The sequence below is a fragment of the Canis lupus genome, chromosome 9 (assembly GCF_003254725.2).
Source record: "Canis lupus dingo isolate Sandy chromosome 9, ASM325472v2, whole genome shotgun sequence".
Lineage (NCBI taxonomy): Eukaryota > Metazoa > Chordata > Mammalia > Carnivora > Canidae > Canis > Canis lupus.
The window spans coordinates 49,292,455-49,308,865 of NC_064251.1; the positions used below are offsets into that span (position 1 = coordinate 49,292,455).

General features: G+C 50.0%; 1 protein-coding gene across 7 annotated transcripts in view; it reads right to left on the reverse strand.

Annotated features, from left to right (window-relative positions):
* The window catches only part of EHMT1 (euchromatic histone lysine methyltransferase 1), a 144,487-nt gene that overhangs the window by 32,318 nt on the left and 95,758 nt on the right, over positions 1–16,411 (reverse strand). For all 7 annotated transcript variants that reach the window (XM_035720406.2, XM_035720404.2, XM_035720408.2 and 4 more), the window contains 7 exons: positions 14,501–14,632; positions 11,154–11,299; positions 5,726–5,869; positions 4,269–4,495; positions 3,374–3,547; positions 2,107–2,189; positions 968–1,074 (listed from right to left, as the gene is read on the reverse strand). In XM_035720406.2, coding sequence (XP_035576299.1) covers positions 968–1,074; positions 2,107–2,189; positions 3,374–3,547; positions 4,269–4,495; positions 5,726–5,869; positions 11,154–11,299; positions 14,501–14,632 — 1,013 coding nt within the window. The remainder of the gene's footprint in view (positions 1–967; positions 1,075–2,106; positions 2,190–3,373; positions 3,548–4,268; positions 4,496–5,725; positions 5,870–11,153; positions 11,300–14,500; positions 14,633–16,411) is intronic.

Sequence of the window (16,411 nt, forward strand, 5' to 3'; positions counted from 1 at the left end):
CAAGAAAGGACTGGGAATCTCAAGGTCTGAGCACAGATTCAACATCCCAGAGGAGCTGCAGGGTGAGGTCGAGAACGCTGCCTGGGGAGGAACGGGAAAGAAAGATCTGGAGCGCAGCAGGACGCAGAGACCAGAGAATGAGTCCATACAGCCTAATGTGGGAGCAGGGGCTCTGGAGGGTGGGCCCAGAAACACACGCCCAGGTGGCACCCACAAACCCCAGAACGAGGCACATGAATGCTTAGTCAACAGGACACACCCCAGACTCAAAAGACCGCTGCATCATGGTGAAATTTCAGACCAACGGGTTCAAGGACATCTCCTGAAACATCCAGACATAAAGGATCCACCTGAAACTGTCTCCAGCAGACAGTGGACCCAACATAGGCCAGGGTCTGCGCAGGGGTGTCCCAGAGGAGGAGGCATGGGAGCGCGCAGCAGGGCTCCCGGGTGCCACGGAGACAGGGCGCCGTCTGTTGGGCCCCCCCCCCCCCCTGCTAGGAGTGAACCAGCAGGAGGCCAAAGACAATAGAAGCACACTCTGGTATGCACCACAGCCAGCTGTGGGAATACTGATGTGCATGCCCAACCCCAGGGCCCCCACTGCCTCAGCAGCACAAGCCACCATCAATCGAGGAGGACTGGTGGAAGGATGGGGTGCGTGCCAGGGCTGAGCCTTCCCACGCTCCCCAGTCAGTACCTGATGTTAAAAACCAATGTAAAATGGAAACAAAGACAGCAAATCAAAAGAGTGCAGTATAAGCAGCACATAATTGTCCGACACGCTGGTAAACGCCCAAGAGAAGCCGCAGGCCTGACAGCCGGGATAGAGGAACAGAAACGGGTTTTCTCTGGGAGTCAGTATGCGCTGTTTGACTTTTAGCTCTCAGACTATAAATCTCGTGTTATTTTACTCGACAAAGACAAGAGAGAGTGGGTGGAGGGCTCTGTGGAGAGTAGTGCAGACCTGAATCAGCATGTGGCAGATGTCCACGTGCCCAGCCTCCGCAGCGGCATGCAGCGGGGAGCGCTTGTTCTGGTGCTCCATTTTGAAGTTGGGGTCAATTCCGTCAACTGCAAACAAATAGGTTTCACTGATTATCTTGGACGCAGCCTCTGGTTCCCACCACATCAGAGAGGTCATGAAGGCCTGAGTGGACAGACCACTGGGAACCAGCACTGCACAATACTGTCCTGTGTGTAGGTAAGAGGGAAGCCAGGCTCCAAGCACACTGATGAGACACAAAAGGAAGCATGCCAGCTTCACACAAAATTCACCAGGTGGCCCACTGCCAGGGATCACCTCACAGTATAAACCCCTTCCCTCACCACCCTTAATGCAGGGGCTCCCAGATTTTCTCTGGGGTCCCTTCTGCATTTTCAAACACTCCTACTCTCAGCCTTCCCCAGGCCAGGGGCAGCTGCTGAGTACACGGGCAACAGGCTCACAGGGCAGCTGTGCACACACGTGGCTTGGTACACATGATCCCGGCAGGCCTGCTGCGAATAGTTGGCTGACCAGCCACAGAGCAGCCAGGCAACCCCACCTTGCCTCAGCAATTAAAACTGCCATTTTGCTCAACACTGAATAACTTACATTTCTAGAACAAATCGTTCACTTTCTTTGATTATCAAATAAAGGGATTTTTAATCACTCCTTTGAGCCCAGAGAAACAAAGCCTCGAGCTGTGAGCTTGGAATCGAAATACTGCCCCTTCCTTGGCCAGAACAGAACTGGGAAGGGTCTAAGAGCACCAGCAGGCATGTCAACCATAGCATGAGTGTAGCACATCTTGCTCCACCCACAGCTGGCCCCAGCTCACTCATCTTCCTTTTTCTGAGTCTACCTTTTCTCTTAATTTAATCATACACCTAATTCCTCTTTTAAAATGAGAAATTCATAAAAACATTTCTATTGCCACGAATAACAGAGTATGAACATGGTGCACAGGATGAACACCAGTGGCCGCAGATCAGAGAAATAAGAAATAGATAAAGAGGAAAAAAAATGAGACCCACCTCCTGAGAAAAGGTAACAAATGACTACCTGCTCCTTGGGCCTCAGCGACAGGCACCAACCCCCAGTGGGAGTGACGGGCCGCTTACCCAGCATGAGCAGCACCTTCTGCAGCTCCCCTTGCCTGGCGGAGAAGTACAGCTGCTTCGGATGGAAGCGAAGCTTCTTGGGTCTGGGGGGAAAGCACGGACAGTGGTGACCACCAGGTACCCCACCCTGGCTCCCAGCTCACTGGCCACCACATACACACGCACAGAAGCACTCTGTAGGATGGGAAGGCCTAGATGACATCTACCTGCGGATGCCTCAGGGTCAAGGGCACCAAAGTCATCAGGCTCAGGCATCTCACAGGAAAAAACAACAGAAACGAGCAACTATCTTCTTCACCCACAACAGGAGAATGGTTCCTGAGGTTTCTGCATACTGTGACAACAATGATCCATCTCTTTGCAGCATGGGGTCAAGGGAGGCCGAGATGGTAGGAGCAGTGCTGTCACACCTGGCCCAGCCCGCCCCCTTCAGCAGGATGCGGTCTGGGCCTGGTAAGCGTGGCTGGTGGACACAACAGTCAGCATAACATCAGGGCCTCAGATGAGGCTAGAGACAGAGTGGATGCTACGGGCAACTCGGCCATGAGTCCCAACGCTGAGCTTCCCCTAAGTAAGAGTACCACGAAGACACCCCTGCCGGCAGACAGGCACACAGCCCCGAGGGAGGGTGTGGCCTGGCCTGAGGCCCTGTGAGCTAGGCTGGTGGGCTTCCCTGGAAGAAGGCACCTGCCTGGCTCACAGGTTACAGACCTAGGGCCATCCTACAGGGCAACACCACTGGGAGTTCCCACCTGACCCAACCCTTCATTTCACAGATGAGGAATCAGCCAAGCAGCATTTGCACTTATGTCCAGAGGTCAATGCCAGAGGTCAACAATATCCAGGGGAAATGTGTACAAAAGGCTCACCAGGACTGTCCTCACCTATAACTTCAAAGAAGTCACCTTTTGCTCTTATGTAATAGACAATTTGTAATAATTTCCTGAAACAGTATAAAAATATATGAATTGTCCTGGATGAACAACATTAATCAAAAAGCTGAAGCATTCTACAGTGACCTCCTTAGGAACACCCCCTAACCCTTCAGGGGAGCCCAGTGACCCTCAGGGGTGCCACACGGGGTACAGACCCTTGGGAATGCACTGTGGCCATACTGGAAGCACTGGGGGAGTTAAAGACACACGGGCGCAAACAGCCCAGTGGCTGACACAGAGGGAGAAGAAACCTGAAGGAAGGAATGTCCAGATGAGCAGATGTCAGAGGGTCAGGCCCTGAGCCACGTCTGAAAACACACACTGGTTCTTACTTTTCTGAGTCCAGAGCAATCAGAGCACTTTCCAAGGTCTCCTTCCCTGGTCCCTGCGAAAGGCCAGGGGCTGGCTTTCCCAACCCGGCTGGCCCTGTGGGGTCGAAGCCCTCGGCTGCCTGGGGAGCTGTACTCTGTGGCTTGCCATCTTCCAGCAGCGGGGGTCCAGCAGTGCTTTAAGGGAAGGAAACAAAAAACCCACTCAATTTTAGCCACATGAAAAACTGCTCCTTGTGGAAACCAATGAAAACACAGAAAATTATTTCCTCCAACCCTTCCAGCTATGCTGCTCTTCTGAGCATGAAAACAGCTTCAGACTTGTTCTGTTCAGTCCGTGCATCAGAGTCCACTTCAGGAGTAAATTCCCAGAAAAAAGTGACATTCAAAGTAAGGGCGGCTTTTCCAAGGATTACAGGACCTTGTTCAAGTTTGCTTTTGCAAATGAGGTTCCCAGCTGGAGCTATCAAACCCTCTGCTCTCCCCAGGGAAAGGAAATGCTCCTGGAAATCTGATTCAAAGTATGCAACATGTATAGATTAGCAGGGTTAACACAGAAAAACAAGAAGGAACTGGCCTTCTGTCAGTATTTAGTTTGATATAATTCAAGGCTCTTTTAAATGGCCTTCAATGAAGTTTTACTTTTCTCTATATCAGTGCCATATTTACTATGTTATATATTCCCAAAATGAACCCTTCCCTTAAAAGAGGAACATCTTTTTTCATTTTCATAGGGCTATCAAAATATAATGCAGTATGCATGCAGCTAAACCTAAGGTTTCACAGTAAACTCGTATGCAACAGATGCAGGGCTGTGCCTGCACACACACACATACAGGGCTCAGCATTTAAAGACACATCTCCAGAGCAGCTGACTGAGGCTGCACCAGGCACATACCTGCCTGTGGTAGTGTCAGCCCTGCCTTCCACCAAGGAATTTTTATCCTGCCCGGGGGCCAGCGTCACGGTGGAGGTTGTGTCCGCTTTTGCAATGGTCACCTCTTTGGCCTTAGAGATCTCCTCCCCACAGTGGGGACAGTAGCTGGCATTATTGACTCGAGAGGCACAGTCTTTGTGAAAGCGGTGAGAGATGCTGCTCTCAGGCTGACACTCCATAAAATTACCCTGAAAACAGGAAGACAAGAAATTATCATTTGAAATTAGGGCTAACATGTATGAAAGGAAACAAAGCGCCACTGAACCTATATGCGAGCGGCATGGGGCCGGAGGCCCTGAGGCCACCCAGCACTCCCAGTCCCTGGCTACGTAAGCAGAAGACCATATCCCACATCCATGGTGGGTCCACACATACCCCTGCTGCTTTTCTTTTATATCCCTCTCTTTTTTAATTTACTTATTTGAGAGAGAGAAAGCAAGAGCTTCCCACTAAGTGCAGTGCCTGATCAGAATCTGATCCCATGACCCTGAGATCATGACCTGAGCTAAAGCCAAGAGTCAGACACTTAACTAACTGAGCCACCCAGATGACCCCCTGCCCCACTGCTGTTTTAAAGAGAGAGAGTAAAGTGTGGAGAAGCCACCTGACTGCCCCTTACCCCCTGGGAGGCCAAGGCCTCACTCTCGGGCTGTTCTAACCCAAAGAGAGACCGCACAGAAGACCAGATCCCAAGAAGGACCCCCAGAGGACAAACCAGGAAAGAGAATCTCGGAAGAAAGTGTCAGGACGAACAATGCTCTGCAGAGATGACCCAGCACCACTGAGGGGCACGTCCAGCAAACCCCTGATGGCCTCAAAAAAGGGTTCTCACTGGGACGAAGGAGGTAAAGCCCCAGCGGGATAAGAAGCAGCTGAGAGCAGTATGCTCTCGCCAGGAGCTAGGGGTCACTGGACACAGAGAAGCAAAAAGATGTGGAAGACAAGAAGGGCACACAGGGGTGAAATCCCAGGAGCAGATGCTGCAGAGAAGCTCCTAGCCTGTGTGGGGGGATCAGCTGTGGGCCAAGTGAACTGCAAGGCTCCACATGTTCTTATGGGCACAGGTATATGTGAAACGAAGTAAGTGACAAAAAAGACCCTAAACCAAGAGATGAAGGCAAAGCAGAAGGCGAGGCAGGCCCGCCCAGGAGCAAGGCCACGGTGCGTTCAAACACACTGAGCAGGAGGAGGAGAGCTGAGGGCACCAGCTCACATGTCCCAGCTGTCCCCGGGAGACTGAAGACTCACATGGAGCAAAAAAAAAGAGCGTGTTAAAGGAGGTGGCCTCCAGGTGAGCCCCCGGACAGGAGCTGCTGCAAGGTGTCTGCCACAACTGTCAGCCAGCAGAGGGAGGGAGGGAGGAAGCACTGGCATTAGTATGCTTAGCAGGGGACCTGCACGGCGGGCTGGGCACTTACCGCTGTACAGAAGTAGCCACAGCCGGGACAGCATTGGTGCTTCACCATCCGGCCCCGGTGGTCTTCACACAGCACTAGGAGTGGCGCCTTGCTGGACGGGCGCATGAGCTCGTGCTTGACCACGCTGTTGGTGCACCTGCCCAGCTGCAATCACACAAGACCAGGGTCAGCGACACAGACGTTGGGGAGGGGCCCAGCAGATGCAAGTCTGAGGGCTCCATGTAAGGTTGGGAATAGAGGGAAGCAGGACTCCATCCGCACGTCTGCCAGAACAGAACAGTTAGCCTGACAGGTGGTCATACACAGTGTCAGAGGAGCAAGTGGTTAACTTGGCAAATCAAGGAAAACATCCTGGGCAAGTTGAGGTGTAGGCCAGAAATGAGGAAAAATGGACATACACCAGGCCATACAGAAAGGATGTCATGGGCCAGCAGTTGGACCTCACTGCGAATCCACAAACACACAAGTGGTCAGGGTGACCAGGGCAAAACATCAGAGGGCAACATGTAAGTGGCAAAGACAATGGGCTAAGTGTGGCCCAGGTGTACCCCCACAGCTGCTCACCCCTGAGGGGGACCCCCTGCCCTGCCCCAGCACTGCTCAGCCAGCTATGTCCCCTCACCCCCACCAAGTGATCCAGAGTTGGCCAACAGCAAGGCCCAGACCCACCTTCCCCAACCCACATCTGCTCCCGTGGTGCAAGCAAAGACAAAGCACAGAGACTAAAGCTACCAAGTGGTAATCAGCAGCAGTATGACAAGCACAAGACAGGGCAGGAGGAGAAATGTGTAAGAAACTGTCACCAGCGCCTCTAACCAAACAGACCCTGTGGCCATTCTCATGCTGGAATGGAGGCTATAAGGGAAGACACACTCGGGGAACATAAATGAGCTCTCGGAAATCAGAAGTAAGGTGGAAGAAAGGGAGATTTCCACAGAAATGCTGGAATAAAGATGGGGGATTTTCTGAAAGTGAAGCAAAAAGACACAAATAGGGAAAATAGAGAAGAAAACTAGAGACACCACCTAGAGGACCTAAAATAAAGATAACATGTAGACTCTGTAAGAGTCTTCTGGTAACAGGATCCCAGGTCCTCCCTCCCACCTTTGTGTCACGCACTTTAATTTCATATGTGCTAAAACCCCACAGGGTATTGCTATTATTTTTGCTTTAAATGATTATCTTTCAGACTGATTAAACATAGAAGTAGTCTTTTTTTTTTTTAAAGATTTTATTTATTTATTCATGAGAGACACAGAGGGAAGGAGGGAGGGAGGGGTAGAGAGGGAGAGAGAGAGAGAGAGAGAGAGAGACAGAGAGAGAGAGAGAGAGGCAGAGACACAGGCAGAGAGAGAAGCAGGCTCCATGTAGGGAGCCCGATGCGGGACTCGATCCCGGGTCTCCAGGATCACGCCCTGGGCCGAATGCAGACACTAAACCGCTGAGCCATCCAGGGATCCCACATATAACTAGTCTTTGATTGACCTTCATTTAGACCCTATACAGGGAGAGAAAGGGAGGGTACATGAGCTGGAAGGATGTGCACGCCCCTGCTTGTGTGGGAGGTGGGCAGCCTGGGACACCAGCATGCTCTCCACAGGGCCATAGTGATCACTGCAAAGACTTCGCCAACGACAATAGAACAGCGAGGAGCAATCTCAACATAAACAGGAAACTGTGTCCAATACAGAGCTCTTGACTGAGATAAAGTATTTCCAGAATACAAAATCTAGATATCAAGGTTTGCTTGCCAGCAACCTTTTGTGAGAAGCTACTGAAGGTCATGCACCACTCATATGAGAAAGCTATGACCCAAACTTGATGTGCTGAAAATCTCTATGGAAACATGCAAACCCATGGTCCAGGACCGAATCTGTAACAGGTACAAAGAGAACGAAAAACGAGAAAATTATTAACTCAGGAAAATAAAAACTTATTTAGGAGAAGAAATGTAATCCAAGCATGCCAACTGGCTCAGCTGTGAGCATTCCCATAGTGTGTTATGAAAACCACAAATACATTTATAACAAAAATGAAGACAGAATGCAGACTGCAGGTGGGGCAATGAGGGAGGAGTGGGATTAACAGAGGAGCACCTCAGCATAGTCAGAAACCAGCAGGCAGAGTCTCTTTAGTAGACACTCAGGAAATGATAGCAGAAAGTGGGTTATGGAAAACAATAACAATACAAGGAAAAATTGAAAGAGGTCAAAGTGGCTGCCCCCAGGGAGGGAGACCGGGAGAGCCAGCGAGAAGAGCTGGAATTCTCAGACTGCCATGCAGTCAAGCTGACATCTGACAACATTGCAGACATTTATAGTTGTCACAAGCAGGAGATAAGATGCTGCTAAACATCCAGCCAACAAACAGGATGGTCCCACACAGAGAATCATCTGGTCCAAAGCAGCAGAGGCGCTGCAGCAGAGGGGTTCCACTCAGGTTCTGAGCACACGGCCAAGAGCCAGAACAGGCCATACAAGGAGACTGGGAGGCACCGTAATGCCACACAAGCACACTGGGAATGTTAGAAAAGTCAAATAAAAATGGTAGAAAAAAATATGAAAACAGACAAATGCATGTGACTGGCTCTTGAGTACACTTGACAAGGAAAAAGAAATTATTGAACTGAAAAAGGTTCAATGTAATTAACCCAAATCTAAAATAGAAATAGAAAAAAGAGCAGAGCATCCACCAGCTTAGACAATATCACGTAAGCTGACACATGTGTGACTGGAGTGTGAGACAAGGGAGCACAGCCAGGTCGAGAAGTAAGGACTGCCAGGTGAAAAGGCTCAAGGATAAGTCAGCACCAGATCAAAGTCCAAGAGGATCAGAGAGACCAGAGGAGAAGAATCGAAAGAGCAAAACAAAAGAAAGAGCAAAACCATGCCACTCAGGTCCAAAGACAAAGAGAAAACCTTGGAGGAGCCACAGAAAAACCCAAAATCACATACAGAGGAACAAAGCCAGGAAAGGCAGCCAGCGTCCTCGTCCAAAACCATGAACATGACACAGCTGCGGACTCTACAGGTGCGGAGAAGTCCACACCTGTGAAAATACTGTCCCAGATGAAGGCAGAACAGAGACATTTCCAGGCCCACAGGAGTGAGAGAACTCACTGCCCACACAGCCCCACACTGGGGACGGCCACGAGGCAGGGTCCCAGGCTCTGACCGAAGAGAGGGGGAGTGGTCCCTGTGTAGGGTCTAAGTGAAGGTCAATCAAAGACTACTTGTATGTTTAATCAGTCTGAAAAATAACTATTTAAAGCAAAAATAATAGCAATACCCTGTGGGTTTTAAGTACATACGAAATTAAGATGTGTGACACAAAGGTGGAAAGGAGGACCTGGGATCCCATTACCAGAAGACTCTTACAGGAGGCCAATGGGTGTGGCATCAAGTGCAGGTCACCGTGACAAATTAAAGACAGTGCTGTTAACCCCGGGGCAGTCCTTGCAGACGTCCAATGATGATGCACGTAATGAAGCACATGGTCAGGTCACAGCCTAACAGTGGCAACCACAGCATGAGGTGGGGATGACCAGAGCATGCTGACTCAAGGACAGACACTGCTAGGTCACATGAGGAGTAAAGCCCAAATACATGTCGTCTAGAGAATCCACTTTCAACTTAAAGACAAAGACAGGGGCAGCCCAGGTGGCTCAGCAGTTTAGCGCCACCTTTGGCCTGGGGTGTGATCCTGGAGACCTGGGATCCAGTGCCATGTCGGGCTCCCTGCATGGAGCCTGCTTCTCCTTCTGCCTGTGTCTCTGCCTCTTTCTGTCTGTGTGTCTCTCATGAATAAATAAATAAAATCTTAAAAAAAAAAAAAAAGACAAAGACGGTGGAAAGGGAAAGGGTGGGCAACATGTGCAGACATTCATCACAGGAAACCCCAGCTGGCTGTGTGAGCACCAGGCAGATGAGGTCTCCGGACAGCCCCAAAGAACATGTGTACACACTAAGGGCCTCAACACACATGAGCCAAGCTGACGGTCAGGAAGAAGAAAACCCCAACTTCAGCTGACGAATCAATCCCACACGCCTCCCTCAGCAACAGAACTGGTGGACAGAGTCAGAGAGCCTTGAAAAACCTGAACAGCAGGTTCCCCACAGCAGTGGTGGTCATGCGACTGCATGTTTCACACACAAAAAAGTGAGTTTTACTGTGTAAAGTGTGCCTCAAAAAAAGCCACCTGACCAAGAAAACAGACAAGGGCGCTTGTTTTGGGAAGGGATGCCTGCTAGCAGCTGAACATGAGATGAGCAGACCATCAAAACAAAAACAATCTTGGGAAAAACAGCAGCGGCCTAAGAATTTTCTGGAAGCCCACACGAAATAGCAACTAGGTGGCAAAGCCACAATCACAAGACAACACTTACAACAGAATCAAGCTATCATGCTGTAAGACTCCAGTGTCTGGAAGCACACCCCATTTAGCCACGAGGCACACACCACACAGATGTTGGAGTACAAGAAGGAAGACAGAGGCGGTGTCTGGTGGACACAAGGACAGGGATACTGAAACACGAGAAGTCATCATGCGAAAGCCCAGTAGGGAGCACTGGGGGAGGGCGGCCGCAACCTGGGGCCAGGGTGGTCCAGCCTCCAGGAAATCTCAAAACCCTGGGCTAACATCTCCTAAAGGCTTGCAGAGGGAGTGAACAGTCTGGCCTGTCTCTGCATTAAGCTGCAGATGTATGTGGAGGGCAGAGGAACAGTGGAAGAGTACCATGCATGTAGGACCCACAACCTCTAGATGATGAAGCCACGTGGCCCAGGTTATTCCACAGAAAAATTGAAAAGAAAAGAAAAGGAGGGGGAATATGTGTAAATTAAAAGATAAAAGGACAACAGTGTCTACGGGCTCATATACAGATGCCGAGGACATTCAGAAACACAGGGACGTGAGCACTAGCGATGGCAGGATGGGGCCACTCGGGCCTGGGTCAGATTCTGAACCCTGGTGCAAGCTTATCAGAGTTTAATACCCTAGACAGACTCAGGAGGCCACACGGGTGTCTTGTATTATTTTCTGGATCTATGTTTCATCTTACAACACATTGAATACAGTAGAGACCGTGAGTCCCTCAGATGCTAAAGGAAAGGAGAGAGGGAAGGAGGGAAGACATACAACCCAGCCCCTGGGACGGAAGGACACCAACTCCTCACTCTGAAAAAGAGAGAAGGGGAAAAAAGAGGAAAAAAAAAAAAAAAGGACCAAGTAGCTATTTATTCCATCTCTCCAGTATGAAGTATGCTTCTGGGGTGCCCAGTGGCCCTAGCCAATGAGGAAAACTGTTCTGTACTCAGGGGTCTGGCCAGAAGCTGCAAGAGAGACGGCAGGCCTGCAAGATGACAGTTCTGCCCGGCCTCTGGGGTCCCGCCTTAGTCCTGCTGCTGCAAGGAGGGTGAGCTTGCTTACTTCATGATCCACACTTTCCGTAGCCATGCACTGGTTGTTGGCCAGAGTGGTGATCTCTCGGCTTTTCGGGGTTTCCATCCGGCAGCTGCAGAGGGGCACCTCCTGAAGGCCATCCGTCTCCACCACGTCAGGACCATTGGCCAGCCCTAAAGTCACAGATACACATGAGTGTCACGCACAGCACAGCACATGCCCAGACAGGCTTCCACTACGCTCAGGGGCACAGAGTCCCCGCCTCCAGATGGACGTCCAGAAAGCGACCAATTACATAGTCTTTCTGGAAATCTCATGTGTAAGGAAATAAAACACCACCAGTTACTTTGCTGGTACAAGCAGCATTGCAGAGCAAGGGACGGCTCAGAGAGTGCCCATGGCCAGTGGGGCTGGGAGGGGAACCTCTCCACTAGCACACACCAGCCAGGCTCACAAGAATTACTTGGTCATCCATGTTCTCAGGAGCCAGGACCCAGACCCAGTCTTCAGAGAGAGACTACACCTTCATCAGCTACTCCTAAATCTTGTGGTTTTCACACAAAAGCATTCGATACATGTTAAGACCTTGTTTCCCTCACTTGGTTTTAGAACTGCAGCCAAAGAAACACAAACATTAGATTCCATTTGGGTTTACTTATTACCCAGACTGTTTGCTAGAGAGGAGAGAAAAGTTGAGGGACGCTAGGCTAACAATGACAATAGCAACAAGGGTGGTACATCTTATCTCCTTCTCATCCCCAATTTATGGTGAAGATGCCAGGGGAGAAGGAGGGCCCGCAGCCCACATCTGAGCATAGCCAGAGCTGGCCTCGAGGGGCAGAAGTGCAGGCTAGCTGCCAGAGATATCCCTAATCCAACCCGGCAACAGGGTCTGGCTGCTTCCAAAGGAACACATTTCATGTTCTCCTCTGTGAGACAGCCAAAGTAGAAACAACAGGGGACTGACATGTTCAATGCTCGCCATTAGCTCTTAGGTAAGAGTAACAGATTCTAGGGGAGCCTGGGTGGCTCTGTAGGTTGAGCATCCAACTCTTGATCTCAGCGAGGTCTTGATCTCAGAGTCATGAGTTCAAGCCCAGTGTGGAGCCTACTTAAAAAAAATTTTAAAAGGAAAAGAAAAGAAAAAAGGAAGAGAGAGAGAGAGAGAATAATGGACTCTTGTTGCCACCCATACGAGTGGGCCCACAAGGGGTCAGAGAACATCCCCTCACTGCCCACTGCTACCCTGGTGTATAATCTGAGGCTGGTCCTTGCCAGAAGACTCTGAACACAGGATCCTCCATGACTGGCAGCAGGAGCCCACATACCATATCTGCCCTGTGAAAACACCGAACCTCTGGGTCACCTATACCCCAAAAGAGTGATGGCCTTCCTTCATGAGGAAACAGGGAAATTGTGAGCGAGAACTAACATCAGAATCACCACAAGTTTAAAACTGGGAGAGCCCTGGTAAGGACTCCGCTTAGCAAGTGGATCTTACAACAAAGACGACACAGGCTGCGTAAGGGGCCAGCCAGCAAGGCCAAGAAGGCTGAGGGTAGGACTGAGGACCAGGCCTTCGGATTTAGCTTCTGGCACACATGGACAATGTGGCAGCAGCTCAGACGCCTCCCGAAAGTGAGGTGTGCCCATGTCTCCAGGAGGGGCGCCACAGGAATGGCTCAAAAGCACCCTACCCGAGTGCCCACTGCCCCTGAGCTCTGGTCACCCCCAAAATCCCGTCATCCACTCCTGCTGAGACCAAAATGTCACTCAACTTCAACACGGCAGACCTAGCAGCAAAGGCACCAAAGAGGAGGATGTGCAAGTGATGACGTCTGATTGTGCCCAAACATTCTTGAGGCTCAAGCCTGGACCCTCTGAACCTATGACCCAGAACCATCCGCTGCCCTCTGCACCCTTCACCAGGGTACATCCCCCCAGGCCTCTAGTGAGCCCGAGGTGCTCCGTCCCTCCTCTCTAGCCTTGGGCGTCTCCCTTTGAGTGTCCAAACCACAGATACTTGAAGGCACAGGGGCAAATGTAACTTGTTTTTTCCATGTGCTGATTCTCTAAACCAAAAGTATGACTGGACCAATCCCTGACTGATCAATCCGTGGTTACCAAAGAAAGATAAAGTTTAGAAACTCAACTTACAAAATGTCACTTTTTCCTACTTCTCCAACTCGGCTCCCACCAGTATGGCGCTTACTTTCACCAGAAAGAGAATATAAGCACATAAACACACAAATCTCCCAGTGCTCAGCTAACGAACTGGGGTAAGCCCAATATCACAGCGCTCGTGAACAACAGGTATTTCCACTGTCCTCCCCACTGCCTCCTCACCTCCAACACTGGGGCACAGTAGAAGGGCATCGGATTAAGCCAAGTACTATTCCCAGCTAACATCCAAATCTGTACTGTCCTGAAACAAACCTGAAAGCAGGTTTAGAAAAATTGCACCTCATGTGGAAAGAAAGCATGAAAGGCCTGTGCCAACAACTTCACACGAGGGAGGCGTTCTGCTCCATCTGATGCAAGAAGAAAAATGGGTTTCTCTGATGGACAAGCTATACTTTGTGTCTTCAGCTAAAAGGTATGATTTCCCACATTACAGAGGTGATCAAGATTTCTCTAGTGTTCAAAACAGTAAAGGCTAGTTATTTGTCCTCTGAAGACTGACAGGTTAAACCCGTCTAGCAGCACACAAACCACAACTGCAAGGTCCATGTGGAATGTAAATAACTCTGGGATTTTACATTTTCCCCATATTACATTTCAAACAAATTTTCCAAAATAGTCAGTGATTAGTTACTTTTCATTGATGAAGGGTTTTTTAATGGTTCAAGAAGAGCAAGCAGTGGCAGAGACGCAACCCCGCAGAACTCAGACCAGCTGACTATCCCCAGGCCCAGAACCCAGGGAGCTGTGGGTTTGCCCACACCTTCAAGGCCCAAACCAGCACTAGGTGTGCCCTTCGTTCCAGTACAGAACCCGAGGCACCAACCACGATCAGAATCAGAGATGATGACCAAGCCACACTACTAGAAATTACACCACTTGTGTATTTCCTGAAACACAGCCAGGGCAGGACACCTTGCCATCGGGAACTCTACCTAAAAATGTGTGTGGCCGATGGACAGAGTGTGGTAGGCCATGACCACCAACCACCTGCTCCTGTGGGAAATGTGTCACTGCAGAGCTGTGGGTGACTGGGCAAAGGAGCCAGGTACATCCACTCAGGCCACCTTTCAGGGATGCAGTTCATCAAATGTTCCATTATTACCCACCAGGGGGCATCATGGCAATACCAGGCCACCCCCAGCAAACAAAGAGCAAGATGGTGCCCCGCCTGGTCACAGCTGCCCCTTCACCTTCCACTTGTGAGGGCAGCGTCCCCTTGACACGGAGATCCAGGGAGTCGAGAGAAACCTCCATGTACCCCGTGCTGTCTCCTGGTGCTGCCTGCTCTGTGCTTCCTGAAGATGACGTGTATGCTTCAGAACCTGCGTTCAAAAGAGCCTCATGAAACACCGCACCGGCCCTGCCTCCCCAGCAGAGACCACAGGGATGCTAATTAACCCATTCAAAACTATACACACCACCCTGCCCAGGACACTATGGCCTCACTCCTTTTCTTTCCTGGGCTTGTCTTGCTAATCCCATTTCCACAGATTGTTCATGGGAGGAAGGGGAGCTGTATCAAGAAAGACAAGGAATGGATGTGTGGAAACATGTTTCTCTGTAACTATACCAGATAATCAAGGAAACAAACACATGGTACATAAACATCCTTAAACACTACCTTAAAAATAAAACAAAAATTCTGATCTCAGGTTTGAAAGGCCAGCTGAGGCAAAGTAGCGGAGAAGCTACCCCACGTGTGCAGTGTTGCTGGGAAATCTGCCCGACCCCACATCTGAGTTCAGGCTTCATGGGAAACGTCCCCCTCTCAGCCATGGTGCTGTACAAAGGGCATCACAACCAGAGGTGCAACACGACCTGAATACAACGGAGGGGCCTATGAGATGGGTGCTGCCCAGACTGCGGCTTCCCGTGCCCTTGAGGCCTGCCCACAGTCTCTGGAGAACACACATGGGCACCTGCACAGTGACTTCACTGAGGAAGACTGTGAACAGTACATGCTCACCCAGGATAATACCCAACACCAGCAAAGGGCAGGTGCTCATTTTCCACAGCTAAGCTTCCACACACCCATCATTGATGTTACATCAGTGATCACAGAGAAGTGAGCCATAACATGGAGCAGTGGGGCACTGAGGCCCCCTGCTGCACCGGAGCTCACCGACAGACAACAGGAAGCCAAAGGCAGTACGAGCTCCTCATCACCCATGTGAGGAACACGAGTAGTATGCAACTTTAAACAGTCTACAGAAAGAAAGAAAAATTGAGCCCCTATGTGAATAACCATGCGGGCATGTGTCTCTCACACGATATCCAAGTCTTGAGTCTACCAACACTTTTGTCAGCCAGCATAAAAGCCACATCGGCCAGTCATCCACAGTGAAGAGAAAAGGAAATGTGTGAGTGAAAGCGATGGAGCTCACAGGAGGCTCAAGGGCGCCACACACAGCTCTCCTCTGGGCTTCAGGGGACGGCTCTGCCTCCCTGACATTCACTTAACAAACCTCCTTGGCATCAGGGGCTAGAGAGGAGAAGCTAATGTAACTGGAAATCAGAACAAGCTCCCTGGTGCTGCAGTGCTGGCGTAAAGATAAACGAGCAAATGCAACCATCCACACATCCACTGTCAACCAAGGTTCAAAGGGCCACACAGAGAAAGAAGTCAAATCAAGCAGAGGGACAGGAACAACTAGGTGCCTACACGCAAAAGGAGCCTGGCCCTGCACATGCACTGACTCAAATGGGTCAGAGACGCACACACAAGACCTAATACTGTACAACTTCAAGAAGAAAACACAGGATAAGATCTTTGTGACCTGATTTAGTCAAAGGTTTCTGGGATCATGAAAAGCATGAATTTTAAAAGAAAATCATTCATAAACTAGATTCACAAAATTTTTGAAACTTTTACTAAGCACATACATATGCAAAATGTGTATATAACTAAAGACTTGTATCCAAAATATTGGAAGAACTCTTCCAACTCAGGGAGAAGGCATATGATCTGATTTTGATATGAGCAGGAAAGAGAAACCTTTACAGAAGAAGGCGTGCAAGGCCACTGTGTGCACTCAACAAGAGTGCACTCAACTACTCAACAAGAAAAGTGAGGGCACAGTGAGGCCTATGGCATCCCAGCA